The 26,199-nt window shown below is 39.2% G+C and overlaps 2 protein-coding genes across 4 annotated transcripts; both read left to right on the top strand.

Moving 5' to 3' along the window:
* Positions 1-722: 722 nt before the first annotated feature.
* Positions 723-18,711, top strand: LOC129280701 (retinol dehydrogenase 8-like). 2 transcript variants are annotated; one of them, XR_010296264.1, is made up of 6 exons: positions 723-928; positions 2,197-2,464; positions 3,217-3,396; positions 4,970-5,063; positions 6,119-7,700; positions 14,740-18,711. XR_010296264.1 is itself a non-coding variant. In XM_054916710.2 (5 exons), exons 2-5 carry the CDS (start codon positions 2,200-2,202, stop codon positions 6,441-6,443), a joined length of 864 nt encoding a protein of 287 aa, XP_054772685.1. In that variant the 5' UTR covers positions 739-928; positions 2,197-2,199; the 3' UTR covers positions 6,444-9,498. The 2 variants fall into 2 exon arrangements, 1 of the variants encoding a protein (XP_054772685.1); XM_054916710.2 differs by lacking the exon at positions 14,740-18,711 and having other exon boundaries at positions 739-928; positions 6,119-9,498.
* A 665-nt stretch (positions 18,712-19,376) lies between these two features.
* Positions 19,377-25,857, top strand: LOC129280264 (retinol dehydrogenase 8-like). 2 transcript variants are annotated; one of them, XM_064112471.1, is made up of 5 exons: positions 19,377-19,465; positions 21,533-21,800; positions 22,546-22,725; positions 23,675-23,768; positions 24,874-25,237. In XM_064112471.1, exons 1-5 carry the CDS (start codon positions 19,460-19,462, stop codon positions 25,208-25,210), a joined length of 885 nt encoding a protein of 294 aa, XP_063968541.1. In that variant the 5' UTR covers positions 19,377-19,459; the 3' UTR covers positions 25,211-25,237. The 2 variants fall into 2 exon arrangements, with proteins under 2 accessions (XP_063968541.1, XP_063968542.1); XM_064112472.1 differs by lacking the exon at positions 19,377-19,465 and adding an exon at positions 20,775-20,966 and having other exon boundaries at positions 24,874-25,857.
* The last annotated feature ends 342 nt before the right edge of the window (positions 25,858-26,199 follow it).

The raw sequence follows: 26,199 nt of genomic DNA, 5'->3' as shown, positions 1-26,199 counted from the left end.
TATTATATATATGGTGTATGTGGTGGGGACCTGTGTGTGCGTGTGAGGGTATATACGTGTGAATGCAAGCGAGGAGGGTATACATGTATTTAGTATCAGGGGGGGGGGGGCGTTTCATAAAGCTGTTCGTAAGATAAGAGTGACTTTAAGAACGACTGGTGATCCTTTATTAAGCACTAAATCATCGCCGATTCAAAATACATGTACCACTTACCGCAAGGAGGGATCATCAGTCGTTCTTAAGGTCGCTCTTAACTTACGAACAGCTTTATGAAACACCCCCTGGTTCCCTTTGCTATTGTCCAACTTTAAATATGGCTTCCATTTTCATCTTATATATTTGCATCCATTTTGAGACTTTGGCTTAGCCATATCGTCTGACTTGAGACAAATGTCTTAAAGTTTATAGAATATCGTTAGGGAAGATTTCTTAGACAAGCAAAATGCTAAGACAAATTGCTATGACTTAAGCAAAAAGCTTATCTCGTTTATGGAATACCGGCCCTGGACCTTTGAACTTGCATTTTAAATGATCATACTATTATCGAAAATAAATAGAACAGTTGGTCGATTATCAACAATGGGAATTTGACCCAAGGGAACGTGATAGGCCGTTATCAATCGACTCAACCGTTTCAACAGAAATTGACCTCTAAAAGAAAAACATTAACACGTATGGCTATAATATCTCTCTTTCAATGGATTTGAAATAAAAGTGTGTATATATGCAAGCTAAACATATCGGTATGAGGTTATACACTCATATTGTTGAGCTTGATCCGGTAGACTTTATTCAGTAAGCTGCATTTAGGTGTGGAGAAGAATCACTGTTTATCATTGTTTTGATGATTTGAAAAGGACTGTCGACAGCAATCTTCTTCTGTCAGTTTATTAGCCTTCTCCCTCATCTTGTGTTCCTAAGTCTGAGGTAGGCCTATACATTTCTCGAGAAATTCATATTGTATCATAATCACTGGCGCAAATCCGGTCCGAGCAATGGGGGGGGGGGGTGTATAACAATATATTGACCTGAAAATTCAAAAATTTTGGGACACCCCCACCCAAAAAACCAAGGACTTTGTATACGGGGGTATATAAGCGTGGACACACTACTACCATCTTTCAGTTTAAGCCCTATAACAATTGTTTTTTTCGATTTCTATATTGTAATGGATCTGTCGTGATATTAATTAATGAATAACAGTTAATATCATTATGAGAGAGAGCGAAGAGAGAACGAGTAAATTTTCAGTTGGAAGACAAAATGATGTCCAAGAACTTCTTTCATATTGAATGTCACTCAGTCATTTTCGAGATGTGCATTCCTATTGCTGCATTTATGGAACCGATGAAAATTTGTCATCCATAGATTTAATCAGTTTTTAATAGAAAACAAGAATGACAGGGTTTTTTTACACTTAACTTCTTCTTTATCATAATCATCTCCACGTATTAGAAAGAAGAACTAAAGGAATTATATTGTCGGGAAATCATAAATTTTGATCCCGATACTGAAATTTTGATATTTACAAATATTACTAAGAAAAACCATGAACTTGTTTATCGTAAAATAAATTAGCCCTTGGAAAGCATGCGGGATTTTACCACCACTTCAAAATGTATAATATTGACTGTATACTGTCTTCTTCATAAAACTCGATATGATGGCGAATTTGCAATAACGGTTAAAAGTTATTGAAATCCTTCGGTCTTATTGGCCAATAGTAAATTTGTTAAAGAAACTGTGGATTTGTTATTTTAAGAAGTATTTATGAAATGGGGTCTTGAAGTGGCAAGGTGGTTTCTATGGTGTGCATTTTTATTGTTGCATGATACACGCAAAAACACAAGCAAATATGTATTCTTTTACACTAAAAAGTTTTTTTTTTTCCAAAATGTATCTGCAATGTATTAGTGAGTGTAAAAGATGTCATTTACAAAGCCCCTTTCACAATCGGTGGTGCGACTGCTTACATTCGTTGCGATCGTGTGCAACATAATTGTGACCAAATGATTGCAAACGGTCGTAAGAGCGATTGTCAAAGCCCCTTAAAAGACACGGTATAATACTTTAAAAATTCAGAAGTATGGCTATTAAATGTTGTTATTGTTCAAAGTTCGACCTCAGTACTCTACTTATTATGGTCTGATGAGAATGTCATGAAAGATCAGTCTACAACCCTTTTCTTTGTAAAGAAAATGTCTCGTCAAATCGTTCTCATGACTGGCTGCTCAGCGGGTATTGGTCTTGCCACAGCTAAACATTTCTCATTGGACCCCGATCAGCGATACATCGTCATCGCTACCATAATCGCGATGTCAGAGAAGAACGATTTGGTGACTGCTGTAGGGGACGCTCTAAACAAAACAATTTTTATTGAGGAATTAGACGTGACGAGGGATACTGACATCACAACTGTAGTTGAGAGAACCCTCAAAGAATACGGGAGAATAGATATCCTTCGTAAGTCATTTGTTTTTCGTTTTGTAATTCATATTAAAAAAAATACATGTACAGGCCTAAAGAAAAGAAAGGCTGCTGCTGTTCTGGAAAAAGCATTTTAAAGATTTGTTGACATGGTATGACCATGGTTAACGACATTGTCTATGTACCAAGTGTCTTCGGTCGATGTCTTAACCATGTTAACGGTATAATATGGGTTAAGTAGGTATATATTTCTTTTAAAAGGAGATATCAACGTGCTTTTTCATGACTATGGATTCATATTGATGAATATTTACCATTCGATTGCTTGATAAGAAATATAGATGTGAAAAAAATAACTAACGGTAAAGAAAACAAGATAAATTGTACACAACCGTACTGGACAGAACTCTGCGTCTTCTACAATGTGACCGCAGTGTAGAACATAACGTGAAATCCTCTTCACATTGTTAGATAACTGAAATATAACTATTGAATATCGTGTACACAAAGTCAACTATGTGAATACACCATGAGCAGTCATATTGTGAATGTATCCACAGTGTGAGGTCATCATTGCATGGTATTCTGAGCCCCTCTACAGTGTGAAACCCTGTATTCTTTTCATCGGGACAGTTATTTTCTACGACAATGAAGGCTTCCTTTCGCAACGTAAGTGGGACCTTAGACATTGAAAAGATTACAAAGTTCTTAGGAGAAAATATGCATAGTGATGTAATACTATTTTTTATCAAATCTCCCTTGCTATACTTCTCTAAACATGTTTAAAGTCAATATCGCCGGTATCTGTTCCGTCAGTATTCCCGAGCGGATGCCGAGGGACATGATGGAGAAGATGTTCAACGTGAATGTGTTTGGTGCGATTAGACTCACTCAGGCAGTCTTACCTCAGATGAAACGAAGAAAGACGGGAAAGATCATCGTCATCTCAAGTATAGCAGGAAGGACAGGTAGATTTTCTCGCAGTATTGCTGAATATTACTAAGTTATCCCTATAAGGATTGGGCTAATTCGAAGGTGTTGAGGAGTTCTGATCTCATCCATTGTCAAATTTGACACAGACATTCCTAATGAAATAAGCAAGTCTGTATAAAAGACTAAAATAATAATTTTCTGATCGTAACGTGTAAATCCATGAAAAAAAAACCACTATTTGCAAAATAATACTGAATACAAAATACATGTATGTTTATAGGATTTGTAAAGAATTTTCCCTATCTTTTTGTTTTCCATTGTTTTAAAAATGAAAATTTGTAAATGCCAAATGGCTAATCACAAACTAACCTTACATGAGGTCCCGAAAAACTGTCTCAAAGCTATAATACGGTCTGAAAGGTTGCGTCAGACTTGAACAAAGTTGTAGATTTATCATTGTGTGTGTTCTGGCAAAATATAAATATAGCTGGCTACTGAGCCGTCATTATTTGCCAAGCCACCAGGATCTTAGATCTGTTCTTATATATGTCGCAGGATTCATTGTTTATCTTTAAGAAATCATTTTCGTATCCGTACCAGGCCTATATTCTTTTAGCCTATTTTTGTCTCGCCTGCATAGCAGAGCGAGACTATAGGCGCCGCTTTTCCGACGGCGGCGGCGACGGCGGCGTCATCAACATTGAAATCTTAACCAAGGTTAAGTTTTTGAAATGTCATCATAACTTAGAAAGTACATAGACCCAGTTCATTAAACTAGAACATATGGGTAATCAAGTATTACTGAACATCCTGCCTGAGTTTCAGGTCACATGACCAAGGTCAAAGGTCATTTTGAGTCAATGAACTTAGACCATGTTGGGGGAATCAATATCAAAATCTTAACCAAGGTTAAGTTTTTAAAATGTTGTCATAACTTCAAAATTATATAGACCTAGTTGATAAAACTTCGATTTAAGGATAATAGTGCATCACTTAAGATCCTGCCTGAGTTTCAGGTCACATGATTAAGGTTAAATGTCAGTTAGGGTCAACGAACTTTGGCCATGTTGGGGTTATTTGACGAATTTCATCATAACTTTAAAAGTTTATTGATTTAGCTCATGAAACTTGGACATAAGAGCAGCAATGTATCCCTGAATACCCTGTGCACGTTTCAGGAACTTGGCCAAGATCGAAAGGCCATGTATAGGTCAATGAACTCTGGCCGTGTTGGGAGTATGCTTTGAATTGGCATCATAACTTAGAAAGTTTATGGATTTAGCTCATGAAACATCGACATAAGGGTAATCAAGTATGAATGATTGTTTTGCGCATGTCTTAGGTCACATGGTCAAAGGTCATTTTGGGTTAATGGACATATTTTATTATCATATTGGTGTATTCTTCTTTGAATAATTATTCATTAGCTGTTTTCAAAGGCAGCACTGCTGCTATATCGAATTGCGTAATGCAGGCGAGACTGACAGAGGCGTTCCACTTGTTCTTAATGCGTTCTCTTACAAATAAAACTTCCTTTGAAAACTTGATTAATTTTCTTGAAGGAGAATCTTGATCGGAATTTCCACATCTCTCTTTTGTTTTCAATAGCATGGCCCTATTTAGAAGTATACAGCTCGAACAAATTCGCATTGGAGGGATACTTTGAAGCCCTTGCTGTTGGTTTACGTGCATTCAATATCAGGTGAGGCAAGCTTACTTCGAACCACCAGGTGATCCTGTAATCGCGTTACCCGACTTTTTTATGAAAGCGTCCCTTGGTATTTTGAGAAAGGTGGCGTCCACTTAGTTCATACTAAGAATAAATGCGTCCGTGTGATTTGTGGGTACTTTCGGGGAAGTTGATCAAATCGATGAAGTCAGATCCCATTATTTTCTTCGTTGTATAGTTGGGCAATGTAATCGCATACAAGACTACCATGGTCATCTAACTTGATCTGTTACTGTTCGTTCACACGAATATTTTGAACATGTCAGAAAGATTCGTGTAGGGAGCCAGAATGGCATCATTTCACCCAATGATCAAGATTTACCCGAGTATATTTTACCGAGGTTCGTACACCAATGAAACCGAAACATCATGCAGGCTTGCATGATTGGGTATTATGGAAATGGAAGCATATATTGACTATTGAGAGATTTCAAACCTCAGGACATCATCTCTTCCCAATGTCGTCCAGTGTTGCCAACCATGGTTAAGAAAAGTCGGTTTACGCGATCACATGGCCTGGAGAGATCCCCTGATGGAGGGTTGCAATCTTAGGAGAGGGGGATTATTACAGTGATTTTGAGAAATAGCATTCTATCGGCATTCGACATAGAGGAGAGCAAAACTAATCAACGTATAGCCGGAGTATCAATAACATTATCGAGTCGATGAAATGTGGAGAAAACAAAACCACGCATAACATATAATTCAATTTAAAGAAAAGTGTTATAATTCACTCTAACGACTAGGGGAGGACTCATTGCCATATAGGAAGCGATTCACGGGAAGAGGGACATGGGGAGGGTAATAGGCGGCGGGGGCAAGGGAATGTGGAACTTTGAAAGTTTCTACAGACACTTGGGATTATGAGAAAAGGTCGTCCGACACACCCCACTCCCTCCCATCCAGATTTGACAAAAACATCAAGATATCGCCTCACGTCCTCCTGCCTGCAACATTCAGGTGGTAGAGCTAAGCAAACTGTTAGCAGTGTTTATAGCATTTCCCATCATCGTTTTTCCTTATCCTAGAGTTTGTCTCGTCGAGCCTGGAGGAGTTAAAACTTACATATTGAGAGAATCAATAAAAAGCATCGAACATTTACTCCAAGATGGCTCCATCGAAGAAAACGATCGTCGTCAGCTCGAAGGATTGGCGGGTATAATCGCCGAAGATAAGGGCCCCACCAAAGTCACGTCTGAAACTGTCGCCGAGGCCATAATGACAAGGTGTATTGACCTTGAGAAACCGGCGTTGAGGCATTTCCTTGCAGAGGAGTTTTACGAGAACGTACAAGCAGGGCTGGCAGATATGACTGGAGAAAAGGCTGTCGCGAGTTCGCAGGGAATGTTCTGATTTCTACACATCTTCACTGCAGTTTCAATTGACAGAAGTTCCTGAAACAAAGTTTCGAACACACCTGTAATCTTACTGTACTCTGTAATCTTACACTAATGCTTAATATTACAGAAAATTGGTATTTGTTGTATGGAACCTTACAAATTTCCTGTAATCATGGGTAATAAAAGTGCTTCTTTTTCCTTTTTCTAAAGACCTGAATTGCAGAAAATGTCCTATTATAACAATGATAAAGAATAATTCTGTTTATTTTCCTTTTTCTTCTGTTCTTTAAAATACTTTCTGTTAAATCTATTTTTTATACAGTGTAGTATATGGGGAAGAATGACTACCTTTTTTATAGGTGGACAGAGAAAGTTCCCTATAAGTTTACTCCAATAGTTTTCATCGCACGTCGACATCCACCTGCGATTGTTAAAGGTCAAGTCTACCCCAGAAAAATGTTGATTTGAATGAATAGAGAAAAATCAAACTAGCGTGACGCGGAAATTTTTTATCAAAATCGAATATAGAATAAGAGAGTATATGACATTTCAAAGTTTTGCTTATTTTTAACAAAACAGTGATATGCACAATTCATTGACATGCAAATGAGACAGTCAATTTTTTCCTTCACTCACTATTTTTTTTGGGAATAATACAATATTACATTTTTTACATATTTGATAACAAGGACCAAGTTGACTAAACAATATTAAACAATGCTAATTTCATATGTTCAGGGAGGAATTAATCGTTGTTTCACTTGATATGGATTTTTTAGTAATGCTTACCTTGCTTGGGACTCGAACTCACCTCGTTGTAACTGCAGTCAAGACCTCTTCCCGCTCTGCTGGCGAGAAGCAATGATACCGGAAGTGATTTTTAAGCGATTATGTGCCGATAGTTCGAGTAATCTAGACTTACAGACCCGTTACTGATTAAATAAACCTATGTCTATGAACAATTACACACACTCGATCCTGCTCGAAAAAAATTGACGGAATAAAGCCATATTTTAATTGGTACTCATTTCCACTCTCGCAACATATATGTTTTATATTAGGACTAGATATATTATTTTGAACTTTTTTCATATTAAAAAAAAAATTTATTGGGGGTACACACTCTTCCCCAAATTAGCACCTATAAGGTGCAAAGTTAAACCTAAGACTGCCATGGATCCTATCAGGATTCACCGTGCCTGGCCGTCCGCAATGTCCGTTTGGCCAAGTGGGTTACGGAATTCTTCTGTGCTGCACATAATCAGAGTCAGTGATTATCTCAACCCAGACAAAATACACGAGAGGCGAGTAAATGCAGTTTCCGTGGAGTTTAATAAAAATTGTTTCTGAAAAGCATCTTCCAAATGATGTATACCGAAATGTAAAATGATGTGTTGTCAAATAAAGCCAAAATAATATAGTGCAACAATCAAAACATAATAATATAAACGTAAAGCCTCCAATCTCCTCAATTGACAATTAAAACAGTCCATCCACATTCATGACAAAGACACCAGTTTGTCATGTGGCCAAATGTGGGCAACGTAAAATTCCATCTGCAAAGCTACGAAGCAAAGATTCCCGTTTGCAACACGAGCTTATGCAGGAAAACTTTTAAAACAGAAACTAGTGCTCAGAAGCCCCACCAACGGCCCTGAACTAGAATGTGAACGAGGCAACGTTAATGTTCGGTCCGAAATGGAATTCGCTGGTGGCCTCATCCAAATCGGGTGACGAACCAAGCCCCGTTTACATTATAACCTGAGGAGTGGAATATACTAAATTGGTCTAAAAAAATAAAAAATATTATCTCAGGAAGCCCAAAATAAGTGAAGAATCATAATGTGATGGGAAAAGGCCGAGCTCCAGCAAGGGCGAAAACACCCCCCTGAACACCTGATGATAAATGAATTAAACTAACTGGTAAACCAAAGTAAAATACAAAAAGGTATCCAAAAGTAGGTGAACAGGTTGGATGGAATTACCTTGCGGCCCACTTTGGGTGTGCGACCAGGCTTAAGGCCCGAAGCTCACATTGTTAGAATGAATAACATGAAACAAAACATCTTGACGTTGAAAATTAGTGGGGGTGACAAGGGGATGGACGAGGGAAAAAATACAGTAAGTATGTTGCACAAAAAAGGTGAATTGAGATAAAAGATGCTTTCCAATCGACTCCACGAAGAAGAATGCCAACTTGTTAGAAATTTGCTTTTGCCCCCTCCCGAAATTACCACGTCAGCTAACGCGATGTAGGAATTTTAGCCACGCCTCCTTGTAATGTCCGAAAAATACCAAAATTCGCAACGAACCATTTTTTGGCCACGCCTCCTAGTGAAGTCCGACAAAATACCATATTTGGCATCGCAACATATCTCCGCCAGGGCAAAGGAATTCGCCTGACCAGGCACCTTGTGAAACACCTGTTACGTACCGCTGACGGGATATGTTGTTGTCCAGCTAGTCTGACCCGAGATAACCTCTCATTAACTTGCTTCGCACGTTAAGAGGTATTATCTCAACCCAGACAAAATACACGAGAGGCGAGTAAATGCAGTTTCCGTGGAGTTTAATAAAAATTGTTTCTGAAAAGCATCTTCCAAATGATGTATACCGAAATGTAAAATGATGTGTTGTCAAATAAAGCCAAAATAATATAATGCAACAATCAAAACATAATAATATAAACGTAAAGCCTCCTGAGATGTGTCATATGCGAAAAATTAAAGTTATTAAACCAATCTCCTCAATTGACAATTAAAACAGTCCATCCACATTCATGACAAAGACACCAGTTTGTCATGTGGCCAAATGTGGGCAACGTAAAATTCCATCTGCAAAGCTACGAAGCAAAGATTCCCGTTTGCAACACGAGCTTATGCAGGAAAACTTTTAAAACAGAAACTAGTGCTCAGAAGCCCCACCAACGGCCCTGAACTAGAATGTGAACGAGGCAACGTTAATGTTCGGTCCGAAATGGAATTCGCTGGTGGCCTCATCCAAATCGGGTGACGAACCAAGCCCCGTTCACATTATAACCTGAGGAGTGGAATATACTAAATTGGTCTAAAAAAAATAAAAAATATTATCTCAGGAAGCCCAAAATAAGTGAAGAATCATAATGTGTTGTGGCAAAAATGGAATGCCGCCAAACGGGATGACTCATAGTCAGCCCGCCGCCACAACACAATATGATGCCAATAGTTCAAACCATGCTGTAGTGTATTTACAATGTCCACGCTAAGAAGCTGGGAAGGGGGGGGTGCATTAAACTAACAGGGACGCCCAATTAAACCATCTAGGAGGATTCATGCTCATTCAGTCCACTTCCGAAGAGTATAATGCTCTAATAAAAATGGGGGAGGCGGGGTGGGCGGGGCTTAGTAACTAAATAGTGAAGTTTGTAGTAAAGGGCTTGAGATCTGGTGGTACCACGTGTGAGTTCTGGATAAGGTATTCAGGCAATAACATCTGCTCATAAAAAAAAGTTCCAACCGTTCGCGACGTCCGAGCCAGCGAGTGCTCGACGGAGGTAAAACAGCTGTTACTCTATGATTTCGCTCCGCGACAAAGAAATCAAGTGTCCTCCTGTTCGCGGATGTATTGAGTTTTTTGTGTTGGAAGCTCCTTGGTTTTATGACCCGGCCACGTGCCGAGTTGTGAGGGCCCGCCCCCAGTTAGAGCTGGAATGCCCGCGTCAGCGAAACATGAAATGTCCCCTTCCTCTCGTACGATTCCGTGGAATGCTGACACAAACCCACGTTGAGACTCCAAATAACTGCACATGGAAGAGAGAAAAGGAAAGAAACAGCGGCACCGATTGTACATTCTAAAGGGGGGGGGGGGGTAAACAGATACCATAAACATGATAAGTGTAGCAAAGACCACAATATACTAACAGTGGGCGAGCAAGTCTGCCTGCGCCCATGGGGCTATTAGTGGGTAAGATACCGACGCCGTCACCATGGCAACAAGCGAGAGAGAGAGTAAATATCTACTGCTCGTTAGAGGGTTGTCAAAAACAAAAACAAAGAAACATTAGGTATATTTTTTAATTGTGCACGAACTGGTATCAAACACAGAAGGGGGATAAACATACTGTCAAAATTGCTTAAATTAAGGGGGGAGAGGTTGTCGAATATACAATCTGTGTGTGTTGGAAGCCCAGCGCCCCATATTTTGAATGCAAACATCGGGAACACCTGCCATGGCTGCAGAAGTTGCCGCCCCAATACGGAAAGAATGGGAAGAGAAATGAGCAACGGGTAGCCCGCAGAAACTAATGGCATGCTTTAAAACTTGGCCAAATTGGTGCCTCGTTAGGGGTGACGAGTCAAAGTGACGGAAAAAGGCAGAGCCGCCCGAGCTCCGCAGAGCGAGGTAATCATTTACAGCGCGAAGTGGGCATAAATACGACACAACATTTTGTGGAATTAAAATCGAGCATCCACGTCCAGTTTGATCTGTTTTAGACTTCGCAATCGTAATGCGCAATTTTGCTTGATTACCCATCCCTTGAATAATAACATCTTTTTCTGATAAAGGAACGGGTTCATGTCTAGATCGAGACGTGAACTCCCCTACTCGAAGAAAACCAAAGAAAGCGATTAGAAAGGCAGCCCGAAACAATGCCGAATCATACGTATTAACGCATACGTGAGTCAATGAATTTAGGATGGATTTGAGAATAGGCAGGGTTATGGAACACCGGGTATCACGGCGAGCATTTTTTTCGCCTGCACCCGTCTACCAGCCGCCGGATTACAAAAGCGTCAGTCACATCAGGCCAACCCAATGTTTGCATCGTAAAAGCCAGGCCTGATATATATGTACTTATTGTTGCCCCCGCATACCCATTCCAGGAGAGATAAGCAATAAATTGAGCGACCTGCTCAACGTTAGGACGTATACTTATATCATAATGATATTGCAGCCGAAACTGCTTAAACACAGACCAAGCGTTCCTATAAGTATGATGAGTGCCGGGCGCCCGCGAAGAAAACAACAGCTGCTCTCTCTCTATATGAAGCTGCTCCAAAGATGGGCGGGAAGCTTGCTGCCAGCCAGATCTGCGCCTGGTGCTAACCTGCGAAACCTGTCCATCTGAAAACGAGAGAGGGCATCAGCCTTTTCATTGCAAGAGCCTGGCACGTAACGTGCTTTGAACATAATATTATGTTCCAAACAAAGAACTACAAGCAAACGAACCAGTTTCATAACACTAGGACATTTCGAAGTTAAGGAATTAACAACATAAACAACTGTTTGATTATCTGACCAAAATAAGACCTTAGAATTAGCTAGAAGAGCCCCCCACATACGTATACCGACTACTATTGGGAAAAGCTCTAGAAAGGCGATGGAATAATTCTTCTCCAGTATTTCAGCTGGCCATCTCCCTTGAGCCCACTTATCCTGGAAGGATATACCAAAGCCAATGCTACCCGCAGCGTCCGTAAAGAACTGAAAATGAGCATTAGTTACCCCTGTTGAGTGTGAAAACATAACTGTGCCATTGAAATCGGACAGAAACGTAAGCCAGGCCTGCATGTCCTCTTTCGCGCCGCGTGAAAGCCTTATCCGTTGGTTGGGGGTGCGGACCCCTTTCGTAAGATCGATAAGTCTCCTTAGGAAGGCTCTTCCGGGAGCCACGGCTTTACACACGAAATTAAGGCTGCCAATTAGCGACTGCAACTGCCGCAACGAGAGCTTATCTTTCTTAACAAAATCAATGAGCATTGCCTGTAACACGTCTACTTTCTCCCTGGGTACTCTAACTCTCTGCTCAGCCGCGTCGATTTCAAGCCCTAAAAATATGATAGTGGGAACGGGCCCCTCAGTCTTCTCCTCCGCTATCGGGACGCCAAAAACTTCGCACATTGCCTTAAAATGATACATCAAGGAACGACATTTCTGCCGTGTTGCGCCAACGAAAAAGAAATCATCCAAATAATGCAAAATTTGCTCTGAATTCGCAATTTCACGGCAACATGACTCAAGAAAAGTGCTAAAACGCTCAAAATGGGCACATGAAATTGAACAGCCCATTGGCAAGCATTTATCAAAGTAATACGCGCCATCAACGCAAAACCCCAGAAGGTCAAAATCGCAGGGATTTACTGGTAGTAAGCGAAAAGCGGATTTTATATCGGTTTTTCCCATGAGAGCACTAGCACCCAAGCGTGCAACGAGATCCACCGCCTTGTCAAATGAAGTGTAATTCACAGAACATAAATCGGAATCAATGTGATCATTAACCGAAGCCCCGCGAGGAGAAGATAGATGCTGAATTAGACGGAATTCTCCCGGATTTCGCTTGGGGACGAGCCCTACCGGGGAGCAGCGAAAGTTATTGAAAGGCGGGTTTTGGAAAGGACCTGACATTCTCCCTAAACTAACTTCCTTACCAACTTTCTCCAACAGCATGTCCCTATGCTCGCTAGCAGATTTCAAATTACGCGAGAACACAGAGCGACGCTCGCCTGTGAAACCCAATGAAAAACCAAACCTAAAACCAGAAATCAGAAAAGCTGCATTATGTTGATTATGGTGCCGTCGAAGAAATGGGAGCATGCTGCCAAGTTTAATTGGAGTTGGAGCTAGGCTTCTGTTTGGCAATTGCGGCGGCAGAGTTGCAGGCGTGTGAGCCATGCGCTGCTGAGGAGCATTTTCCGCACCGGTGAGCATATCGGCAGGCGGTGCGTTGGCATGACCCAGCGTTAAAGGCGAAACAGACTGGCATGACTGGTGAGGAGCGGGAGGGGGCAGGCGCGGCGCCAGGGGCCCGAATTGCCCCTTGTCTATTGGCATATCCTGAGGAAGGGAAACTACCCCGCCGAAACGACCGGTCGTATGGCCGAAAGGGCTGGTTACCCCCAAAAGACGAAAACGCTGCTCGACCGGGCGTCGAAGCTACTGTCAGCCATAGCTCGGTGTCTATGACAGCCCAGGAACGATGTGGATGACGGACCTGACGTAACCGAAATTGAATGTCATAGGACCGCCAATTGTTGAAACCCCCAAAACGCACAATAGAGCGAACGATATCCATATACTTGAGGAGCTCGCGCGCACGCATACAGTGTCGCTCCAAGTATATGGACGCGTAAATAAGGAATGCAGATGTCCACTGTTCTATGCTGGCGATCACCGGAGCCTTGCTTTGGGGGCGAAGCATTAAAGCGGACCCGGTGGCACAAAGACTGAAGGCCTGCAACTGGGATTCCTCGCTTAAGCTTTCCCTTTTAAGCAATCCACCCAACTCTACAAATTCACCCTTCCAAATCTTCTCCTTAACACTGGAAGGCACGTCCCCGCCCAAATCATCACACACGCAGCTAAGCATATCTGGCTGCGTAGGAAAAGGGGGGTTGGGGGCTGGTGTAAAATTAGCATGACTATTAAGCCCCTCAACTACAGGGGCAGGAGGGATAGAAGGGGGAGCTTGCGATTGAATTTGGGGAAGGACCTGATCTTGTGGAGAAGTCACAAGAGGCCAGGAGCCCCCCATTGTCCCGAACTCACCGTTGGTTGTCGACGCCGAACTTCCAGCAGCTGGGCTCTGCGTAGAACTAAAAACTTGGCCAACGTCTGTCTCGAGGTCGACAGGAGAAGGCTGGCTGGCAGCATCTCGGACCGAACGACGAGTAGACTTCCTCTGATTTAACTTTTTGCCTTGCTTAACCTTAGGCATGATTGAATAATTCAGGGGTGGCGAAATTGAGTCCTGAGAGCAAACTGTGACCCCAAACAGCTCAAAAGTCCAACAAACGGATATAAACACAAATATACAGGTATGTTCCAGATAAAGAATATAAATTCTCAACTGCAAAGCGTTATTAAGCTATATGAATGGGTTAGAATGGCAATTAGAAGGATCACAACTAAAGAGCTCAACAAACGGATAACAAAAATACAGTAAGTATGTTGCACAAAAAAAAAGGTGAATTGAGATAAAAGATGCTTTCCAATCGACTCCACGAAGAAGAATGACAACTTGTTAGAAATTTGCTTTTGCCCCCTCCCGAAATTACCACGTCAGCTAACGCGATGTAGCAATTTTAGCCACGCCTCCTTGTAATGTCCGAAAAATACCAAAATTCGCAACGCAACATTTTTTGGCCACGCCTCCTAGTGAAGTCCGACAAAATACCATATTTGGCATCGCAACATATCTCCGCCAGGGCAAAGGAATTCGCCTGACCAGGCACCTTGTGAAACACCTGTTACGTACCGCTGACGGGATATGTTGTTGTCCAGCTAGTCTGACCCGAGATAACCTCTCATTAACTTGCTTCGCACGTTAAGAGGTATTTGAACTGACTTCTAACTCTACCTTTAATTAGGCAATAATTATTTGGCACAAACAGGAAAGAAATGGTGGATCGTGTGCATGGGGTAAGACACCTATAATTGCAGTTATTGAAACGCTAAAATGACTATCTTTGCCAAATGACCTGATTCCCCGAATAAAACTTAAAAGAAAAAGCTTAGACCACTTTTCTTACAATTAATCTTACCGAAACAGTCACGACAAACGTAACATATTCAGAAATATTCAAATTATGCAATTATTTTGTTAATTCAAAGACCCCTCAGCACGTACGATTTATAAGCAGATGGTTCCCAGACCCTGTAAACTCATTACTATATTTTAGGCGCAATTTCGCAAGTAAAAACGTATGCCAGACACACTCTTACACACACACACAAACAAGATAAGTATTTTTTCATTGCTGAACAGGTTCAACTTTGCAAGTATTTTTGATAAGGATGACAGGAACCTAGACTATATGCGAGGTTCGAAATTGCACCCAAACCACCCGCTGTGGGCCTGGGCCTGCGCAGGCGCGGTGGCTAGTGAAAGGTGCAACTATATGCTCGAATACTTGCTCTGTACTTTTTCCCGCAAAGTTGCATCTTAAATTCTTGCACCCCTATTTCTTAGTGTGAATGTGCAACTCGAGACGAAATGTTACCTTTTTTCTTTTCCATGACAACGATAATGGTTTATAAATGTATCCACAAATTAGTCCCCTCAATTCTTGCAAACAGATTTACTTTTTACGATGATACAGCAGAACGAACCACGCGCAATTTTATTCAAGTTAAATCATAAGCTACTAGAGGTAGAACAGAATATTACAAACGGTCATTTGTTAACGCGGGCATAGTCCAGTGGAATAATCTCACAGTTAAAATTCGACGCTCCCCTAATCTGAACAGTTTCAAAAATAATCTGTAAACATTGACAAATCAACTCCATACTACTACTTACACCCACTCTATTAAATTTAACTATCAATGGGTCATACAATTTTCAGTCTTTTTATCTTGATTCCTTGATTTGATGTTGATGGTATATAGTAGATTATGTCAGATAATGTTGATGTCTATTTGATATCGCACATATGTATTTTATAATTTTAGTATTTGTATCTATGGATGCATAAGTACTGAGTGAGAAAACTGCATTTTTCCGCCTGTCACTTGTAAAGAAATAATTGAAATAGTTTGTAAATTGAAAAAGAATTCCAGTCCTGGTTTTGATAATTTACACATATCTGTTGTTAAACGTGTCATTCATGTCATTTGTGTTCCTCTTTGTAAAATCTTAAATATGTCTATAGCTAAAGTTGTATTTCCTGATAAAATGAAAATATCTAAAGTAATTCCAGTTTTCAAAGGTGGTGCTGATAATGATGTAAGTAATTATAGACCCACATCTGTTCTTCCTGTCTTTTCTAAAATTCTTGAAAAGTGTTTTTACTCCAGGTTATATGAATTTCTTGAAAAATGTAATATCATTTCAGAACATCAGTATGGTTTTAGACCGGGGCATTCCACGTCTTCTGCACTTCTTGAGCTCATCCATAAAGTTAGCAATTGTTTTGACAAGAAAGAAATTATGTTGGGTTTATTTCTTGATTTGTCAAAAGCCTTTGATACTCTCGATCATTTTATTTTGTTACACAAGCTCAGTAATTAGGGTATAAGGGGTGTGTTATTAGATTGGTGTCAGAGCTATTTCATTGATCGTAAACAGTTTGTATATGTTAACAATATTACTTTCGAAACAGAATGCAGCAAATGTGGAGTGCCCCAGGGTTCAATTTTAGACCCGTTGTTATTTCTTATTTATATGAATGATATATACAATGTATCGTGTCATCTTGATTTTATTCAGTTTGCAGATGATACCAGTGTTTTCATGTCACATACAAACCCACAGTTACTAAACGATAAGTTCAATAGTGTATTGGTACCTTTAGATAAATGGTTATCTTTAAATAAACTAGTACTTAATATTAAAAGAACAAATTACATGATATTTACGAATAAGCATTTACATACACAATTTAATGTAAATATGGGGAATAAAAACATTTCATTAGTATCTTCATTAACTTTTTAGGGGTGATAATATACAACAAATTAACATGGCATGAACACATTGGTATCATCTGTAACAAAGTTTCCAAAGGAGTTGGTATTATCAACAGATTACGATTCTTGCCAAAATCCATATTGATGACTATAAAGTGCAATTATTTTACCTTATTTAAACTATTGTAATATAGCCTGGTGTAATTCAAATAGCTCATGTATAAACAGACTCTTCTTATTGCAGAAAAAGGTTGTCCGTATCATTACAAAGTCCTCTTATCTCCCACTCGAAGCCACTTTTTTTCTCAATTACAGATTTTGAATATTTATGATTTAAATCTCTATAATATTGGAATTTTTATGTATCTTTGTTGCAGAAATAAAATTCCTATTCAAATTTATTGACTTGTCGAAGGCGTTTGACACAATTAATCATAACATACTTTTATCAAAACTAACTATGGTATTCGTGGAACTGCCCTCGACCTTTTTTCTAGTTACCTCTCAAATCGTAAACAATGCACCGTTTATAACTCCGTTCAGTCTGAATTTAAGACAATTAAATGTGGAGTACCACAAGGGTCATTGCTTGGCCCACTTTTGTTTATTATATTTATTAATGACATTTATCGTTCGTCAAATCTCCTTTCCTTTATCATGTACGCCGACGATACCAATATTGTTTATTCTGATAGAAATCTTCATCACTTGTGTGAAACTGTAAATACTGAACTAACAAATGTTTGTAAATGGTTTTGTGCAAACAAGCTTACCATTAACTATAAAAAATGCAATTACATATATTCCGTAACTCCACAAGGCGTATTGATTTTAATCATGTAGTGGTGAAACTTAACAACCAAATTATTCCCAGAGTTGAAAATACAAGGTTTCTTGGCGTTATTATTAATAGTAATTTAACATGGATACATCACATAAATGAAATTGAGAACAAAGTTGCAAAAAATATTGGAATAATACATCGCCTAAGTTTTTACTTGCCTAAAACTATATTGCGTACATTATATTGCTCTTTAATCTTGCCATATTTTTATTACTGTAATTTGGTCTGGGCGAACACATACCAAACCCATCTTAAGAAATTATGTTCCCTTCAAAATGAAATTGTGCGTATTATTTCTCCAGATTACAATATACCACTAGCAAATACTAAAAATTTGTTTCATTCCCTAAAATTGTTGAAATTAGACGACATCAATAAACTTCAATAATGTCAGTTTCTCTACAGGTGTTTAAATTCTCAAATTCCACACAAATTTCGTGATTTGTTTACGCATGTTTCCAACATACATAATTTTGATACCCGCTCAAATAATCAAATATTAATTCCCAAATATAGAAAAATTATCTTTCAACACAACATTCGTTATACTGGCCCCAAAATATGGAACGAAATACCGGATTACATAAAACAATCTCTATCGTCAACTAGCTTTAAGTATAAAATGAAAAAAACTGCTTCTGTCATTTTATATATGAATATTTTCCAACTTACGATTCCTTTTGACTTTAAGTTAACATGAACCATGGACAATTGTTGTTGCGGCATTTATATTTTGCCCCCACTGATACATTTGTTGAGCATTCTATTTTATACATTAATTCATGCCCGCCTCCCGCTCACGTCTCCCTCTCTCGTTCCCTTTCCTTCTTTTCTTTTCTCTGCCCTTTCTTTTGTATTGTATTTTGTATTGTATTTCTGTCTATAGGCGTATATATCCCGTCACAAGCCTCGGCTTTTAGGGTATACGCCTTCTTCTTTATACCAAACATGTACACATTTATATTCCTCATAACAATTTGATTTTTGTATGAACTAATGTTTATGAAAAATGTTTTGAAATGGAAGAAAATAAATGTTTATTTGAATTGAATTGAATTGAATTGTTTTATCATCCTTGTCTGTTTGAACTGGGCTGATATACATCTTTGTGGTTATTTTCATGTATATTTTACATTGTATTGTTACAAAGGGCCCCAATGAAGCCCATTGTTTCTGCTGATTGGGCTACCCTTTTTAAATATGTGTAAAAAATAAATAAATAAAACCTTATGTTATCACATTCTTCAGTATGAACTTCGCCCCCCCCCCCAACAAAAAGAAAAGTAGTGACCAAGAAAAATTTGAGAAAGGAAAAGGTAAATGGCTAAAATATTCTCTTGAATATCATGTTAAAATCAATCACAAATGAGACTTTTTGTACAAAAAGGTCAATTTTTACTCTCTCGTTTCGGTCGCTCATAGCCTTTCAGAAAATTGGCCCGGCACTCTACGACTAGACTGGACCCCTCATTTTTTGGGGGGCACATTACGCTACTGGTAATGGTAGTCGGTTCACAAAACGTTTTCTTTTAAAAGGAGGACTTTTGTGCTATGCTTAGTTAATATTTCAACAAACACTTCCTTATTCACAAACTTCCTCGTTCACAAACGTTACTATCAAAGTCAAGAACAGTGTGTATAAAAAGACAAATTCATTATAAGATAGAATCACTCGCACTTTGACGTCTGCCTTCTTTTTCAACCAAAGGTCCATCATATATCCTGAAAGTTTGACATAGGTCACGGCTGTGCTGAGATATTAATTCTCCTCCTTGTGGCGGGTGCAACAGTGGCTCAAAATGGCAGTAAGTTAATGGTCGATTGATATAAATTCATTGTTGTTATACAAGTAGGTTATCACTCATGTTTGATTATATTTGTCCAGATATTGACTGTAGCGACCTACCATTCTCATACAAAAGTAGTTGACTTTTTCTTTCTTTATTTGATTTGTTTACCTACAGTTATTATGGTGTGGGTCTGATTGGAATACATTAAATATGTAGTAAAGTTATATCGGCTTTCATTGTTTATGTCTCCTAAAGTAACATTGAAGGTATTGTGCTCCGGGATTGTGCTTCAAGCCTGCATGGGTTAATCCTGGGTTACACCCCTACACCGTAACCGAATCAGCTGCGAATCCATCCGAATGCACATATTCGGGAGGATACTGTATGTATATATATATATATATATATATCTTAAAGTTTCACGTATTGGCTTCAGTAATGTAACAAAATTAGATCGGATATGCTCGGTGGATCGCGCGGCCGAGCACATGTATCCCCGAACCCACCGCATCATCAAACATTGCGATATACATGTATAGAGCTCACACAGAAATTTGACAAATAAATACAATTATCATGGCAACAATGACCTTGCCCACATTTTGCCTCTGGGTACCAAATTTGATGACAATAACATGACGCAGCAGCGTAACTCCGCAGAACTTAAAGAAGTCTCCAGTAGCACCTGTTGGGAATACAAAGAGTAATCTGGATATATTTTGTAAACGTAGCCCTAAAATCCCCCAACCAAAAATGATATGCATCTTCGCTTTACCTTCTAATATTGCCTCTGTGTGCCAACTGCTATAACAAACTTTCTATATATGGGAACAGCATGGAATTATGATACATGTATCTTGGAATGAAGTAAGCATGATACATTGGATTGTCATAGTTATTGGTAACACTGACTTGGATTGTTACCATGGCAATGAAGACCCTCCCCCCACCAAAAATGACAGGCATCTTCGCTTCGCAAGCGAAGAGGTTATACATGTATTTAGTATCAGGTCCCCCTTGCTATTGTCCAAAATTAAATTCAGTATATGGCTTCTATTTTCATCTTATATATTCGCGTCCATTTTGGACATTTGACCTTGGATTTTAAATAATCATACTACTATCGAAAATAAATAGAACAGTTTGTCGATTATCAGCAATGAATTTGACCCTAGGGAACTTTATAGGCATTTATCAATCGACTCGACTGTATCAACAGAAATCGACCTCTGAAAGAAAATAAACACTTGTGGCTATGATCATGATGATATATCTCTTTCTAGTGATTTGGAATAAAAGTTTGTATATGCATGATAAACATATCACTTATCGGTATGAGGTTACACACTCATATTCTTGAGCTTGCTCTGGTAGACTTTATTCAATAAGCTGCGTTTAGATGTGGAGAAGAATCACTGTTCATCATTATTTTGGTGATTTGAAAAGGACTGTCGACGGCAATCTTCTTCTGTCACTTTATTAGTCTTCTCCTTCATCTTGTGATCCAAAGGCTGAGGTAGGCCTATACATTTCTCGAGAAATTCATATTGTATCATAACACTGGCGTAAATCCGGTCCGAGCGGTGTGGGAGGGGGTGGGGGTGATAACAATATATTGACCTGAAACCCCCACCCAAACCAAGGACTTTGTATACGGGGGTATGTAAGCGTGGACATACTACTACCAGCTTTCAGTTAAAGTCCTATAATTTTTTTTTGCATTTTCATTGTTGCATGATACACGCAAAAACACAAGCAAATATGGATTCTTTTACACTATAAAGTGTTTTTTCAAAAATGCATCTGCAATGTATTAGTGAGTGTAAAAGTTGCCATTTATAAAGCCACTTTCACAATAGGTGGTGCGACTGGTTACATCCGTTGCGATCGTGTGCAACATAATTGTGACCAAATGATCGCAAACGGTCGCAAGAGCGATTGTGAAAGACATGATATAATACTTTAAAAATTCAGAAGTATGGCTATTAATTCTTGTTATTGTTTAAAGTTCTACCTCAGTACTCTTATGGTCTGATGAGAATGGCATAAACAATCAGTCTACTTACCCTTTTCTTTGTAAAGAAAATGTCTCGTCAAATCGTTCTCATGACTGGCTGCTCAGCGGGTATTGGTCTTGCCACAGCTAAACGTCTCTCATTGGACCGCGATCAGCGATACATCGTCATCGCTACCATTATCGCGATGTCGGAGAAGAACGATTTGGTGACTGCTGTAGGGAACGCTCTAAACAAAACAATTTTTATTGAGGAATTGGACGTGGCGAGGGATACTGACATCACAACTGTAGTTGAGAGAACCCTCAAAGAATACGGGAGAATAGATATCCTTCGTAAGTCATTTGTTTTTCGTTTTGTAATTCATATTAAAAAATACATGTACAGGCCTAAAGAAAAGAAAGGTTGCTGCTGTTCTGGAAAAAGCATTTTAAAGATTTGTTGACATGGTATGACCATAGTTAACGACATTGTCTATGTACCAAGTTGCTTCGGTCTATGTCTTAACCATGTTAACAATGTTTACGGTATAATATGGGGTAAGTAGGAATATATTTCTTTTAAAATGAGATATCAACGTGCTTTTTCATGACTATGGATTCATATTGGTGAATATTTGCCATTCGATTGCTTGATAACAAATATAGATGTGAAAAAAATAACTAACGGTAAAGAAAACAAGATAAATTGTACACAACCGTACTGGACAGAACTCTGCGTCTTCTACAATGTGACCGCAGTGTAAAACATAACGTGAAATCCTCTTCACACTGTCAGAAAACTGAAATATAACACATTAAATATCGTGTACACAAAGTCAACTATGTGAATACACCATGAACAGTCATATTGTGAAGGTATCCACAGTGTGAGGTCATCATTGCATGTTATTCTGAGCCCCTCTACAGAGTGAAACCCTGTATTCTTTTCATCGGGAAAATTATTTTCTAAGACAATGAAGGCTTCTTTTCGCAACGTAAGCATGGTAAGTGGGACCTTAGACATTGAAAAGGAGAAAATATGCATATGTGATGTCATACTATTTTTTATCAAATCTCCCTTGCTATACTTCTCTTAAAGTCAATATCGCCGGTATCTGTTCCATCAATATCCCCGAGTTGGTGCAGAGGGACATGATAGAGAAGATGTTCAACGTGAATGTGTTTGGTGCGATTAGACTCACTCAGGCAGTCTTACCTCAGATGAAACGAAGAAAGGCGGGAAAGATCATCGTCATGTCAAGTATAGTAGGAAGAACAGGTACATATTCTCACAGTATTGCTGAATAGCACTAAGTTATCTATTAGGATTGGGCTACTTCGAAGGTCTTGAGGAGTTCTGATCTCATCCATTGTCGAATTCGACACAGACATTCCTAATGACATAAACAAGTCTGTATAAAAGACTAAAATAATAATTTACTGATCATAACGTGTAAATCCATGAAAAAAAAAACACTATTTGCTAAATAATATTGAGTACTAAATATCACTTGAGAGGTTCAGATTCTATTTTAGAGAAGTCACTTTGATTATCTTTTTTATATGTTTTCAACAAGTAAAAGTGAAAATAAAATTCTTTGTTGATAGGATTTGTAAAGAATTTCCCCCCCCTCTTTTGTTTTCCAGTGTTTTTTTAAATGAATGTTGTTAAAAGCCAAAGGGCCAATCACACACTAACCTTACATGAGGTCTCGGAAAATTGTCGAAAAGCTATAATACGGTCTCGAAGTTTGCGTACGACTTCAACAAAGTTGTAAATTTATCATTATGTGTGTTCTGACAAAATATAAATATGGCTGGCTCCTGGGGGGCATTTCATGAAAGGACTTGTCGGACGTTTTATCCGACAAGTCCCATTTTTTCCGACAGTTACCATAGGAATAGTGCCTCTCAGCCAATCAAAATCATGGAAAGATGTCAGATCTGACAACTTGTCGGATGAAAATATTGATGAAACGCTCCCCTGAGCCCTGGTTATTGGCGAAGCCACCACGATCTTAGGTCTGTTCTTTAATATACATGTCGTAGGATTCACTGTCTATCTTTAAGAAACCTTTTCGTATCCGTACCGGGTCTATATTATTTAAGCCTATTTTTCTCAATGCATTCTCTATTCTTACAAATGAAACTTCCTTTGAAAACTTGATCAATTTTCTTGAAGGAGAATGTTGATCGGAATTTGCACATCTCTCTTTTGTTTTCAATAGCATGGCCCTATTTTGAAGTATACAGCTCGAACAAATTCGCATTGGAGGGATACTTTGAGGCCCTTGCTGTTGGTCTACGTGCATTCAATATCAGGTGAGGCAAGCTTACTTCGAACCACCAGGTGATCCTGTAATTGCGTAACCCGATTTTTTTTATGAAAACGTACCTTGGTATTTAAAAAAGTGGCGTCCACTTTGTTCATACTAGGAATGAATGAGTCTTTGTGATTTGTGGGTCCTTTCTGGGAAACTGATAAAATCGATAAAGTCAAATCACGATATTTTCTTCGTTGTATAGTTGGGCAAGGTAATCGCATTCAAGATTAGCATGATCAGCGTCAGTGTAACTTTATCTGTTAATGCCCTGATCGTTCACTCGAATATTTTGACCACGCCTGAAATATTCGCATAGTGGCGTATGGATCAAGAATGGCGTCATTCCACTCAACGATCAAGGATTTCCCCGAGTATATTTTACGGAGGTACGTACACCAAATGAAACCGAAACGCCTTGATCATGCAGGCTTGCATGATTGGGTATTATGGAAATAGAAGAATATTGACTATTGAGAGTTCAAAGGGGATTTCAAACCCTGACATCATCTCTTCCGGCTTTCCAATGTCGTCCAATGCTGCGAAACATGGTTAAGAAAAGTCGGTTTACGCGATCACATGGCCCGGAGAGATCCCCTGATGGAGGGTTGCAATCTTGGGAAAGGGGAGGATTGTTACGGTGATTTTGAGAAATGGCATTCTATCGGCATTAAGGAGAGCAAAACGAATTACCGTATAGCCGGAATATCAATAACATTATCGAATCGATGAAATGTGGAGAAAACAAAACCACGCATAATATAAAATTCAATTTAAAGAAGTGTTTTAATTCACTCAACAAATAGGGAAATACTCGTTGCTATATAGGAGGCGATTCACGGTAAAGGGGGACATGGGGAGGGCGGGTGGGGACATTGGGGAGGGTGGGCGGCGGGGAGCAAGGGAATATGGAACTTTAAAAGTTTCTACAGACACTTGGGATTATGAGAAATGGTAGTCCGTCACACCCCACTCCCTCCCATCCAGATTTGACGAAAACATCAAGATATCGCCCCACGTCCTCCTGCCTGCAACATTCAGGTATGGGTAAGCAAACTGTAAACAGTCTTTATATAATTTCTCATCATCGTTTCTCCTTATCCTAGAGTTTGTCTCGTCGAGCCTGGAGGAGTTAAAACTCACATACTGAAAGAATCAATAAAAAGCGTCGAACATCTTCTCCAAGATGGCTCCATCGAAGATATCGATCGTCGTCAGCTCGAAAGATTGATGGGTATAATCGCCAAAGATAAGGGCCCCACCGGGGGCCCCACCAAAGTCACGACTGATACTGTCGCCGAGTCCATAATGACAAGGTGCATTGACCTAGAGAAACCGGCGTTGAGGCATTTCCTTCCAGAGGAGTTTTACGAGAACGTACAAGCAGGGCTGGCAGATATGACTGGAGAGAAGGCTGTCGCAAGTTCGCAGAGAATGCTCTGATTTCCCGTGGGGGGGGGGGGGGGCAGTCAAATATATTGCTGTACACACGCGTGACAAAAAAAAACGCGTTTAAGGGGTGTTTTTTTTTCAGCTTTGGAAGGGTATCAAAACCACCGATTTTCAAGAAAAAAGGGTGGTTTTGAAAGACTGGTCAATTGTCAATTGCGGAGTCAAACGTATTTAGGGTATGTTTTTTCCCAAAAGCTTATTTTTTTAAGACTAGCCAAACGTGTTTAGGATATGTTTTTTCCCCAAGTTTTTTCCCAGAGGTCATATTTTGGTGACAACTTGTTTAGGGGCGAAAATGTGTAAATAAAGCCCGCAAAAACTTGTTTAGGGGGTTATTTTGCACACAGAGAAAAACTCGTTTAGGGGGTGTTTGGAAATTACATGGTCACGCGTGTGTACAGCAATATATTTGATTGGCCCCGGGTCTGATTTCTACACATCTCGGGACACATCTACACTGTTAGAAAATTTTAATAGAAGTTCAAGAAAGTTTCGAACATACCTGTAATCTTAATTACTGTACTCTGTAATCTTAAATTTAATGTTTAATATTACAGAAAATTGGTATTTGTTGTATAGAACCTTACAAATCTCATGTAATTAAAGTTTTTCATTTTTTAAACAGACCTGAATTGCAGAAAATGCTCTACAATAGTAAAGAATAAGTCTGTTATTTTCTTTTTTTCTTCTGTTCTTTAAACTACTTTCTGTGAAATCTCCTTTTTTACAGTGTAGTATTTATGGAAAAATGAATAATCCTTTTTTTTTGGATAGGTGGGACGAGAAATTTCCCTGGAATGAAAGAGCACAAAACTACAGTGTGTTTACAGGCCTATAGCCAACACATATTTAGCTGTATGGACACAATGTAACCACTGTGAGAAAATAATGTGGGCTCGCTGTGTTGCGTACATGTATCACATATATAGTGTAGGCCTATATAGTTATGTCATGACAAATAAGTGCCAGACAAGTGAAAA

This window comes from Lytechinus pictus, chromosome 17 (assembly GCF_037042905.1).
Source record: "Lytechinus pictus isolate F3 Inbred chromosome 17, Lp3.0, whole genome shotgun sequence".
Taxonomy (NCBI): Eukaryota; Metazoa; Echinodermata; class Echinoidea; order Temnopleuroida; family Toxopneustidae; genus Lytechinus; species Lytechinus pictus.
The sequence above is the reverse complement of the archived record's forward strand: the minus strand, read 5'-3'. Positions and strand labels throughout refer to the sequence as shown.

Coding starts and splice junctions, on each gene's coding strand:
- LOC129280264 (XM_064112471.1), top strand. Junction 21,801..22,545: donor CGGGAGAATAGATATCCTTC/GTAAGTCATTTG, acceptor CTTCTCTTAAAG/TCAATATCGCCGGTATCTGT. Junction 23,769..24,873: donor CTACGTGCATTCAATATCAG/GTGAGGCAAGCT, acceptor TCCTTATCCTAG/AGTTTGTCTCGTCGAGCCTG.
- LOC129280701 (XM_054916710.2), top strand. CDS start 2,200: ATGTCTCGTCAAATCGTTCTCATGACTGGCTGCTCAGCGGGTATTGGT. Junction 2,465..3,216: donor CGGGAGAATAGATATCCTTC/GTAAGTCATTTG, acceptor ACATGTTTAAAG/TCAATATCGCCGGTATCTGT. Junction 3,397..4,969: donor AAGTATAGCAGGAAGGACAG/GTAGATTTTCTC, acceptor TGTTTTCAATAG/CATGGCCCTATTTAGAAGTA.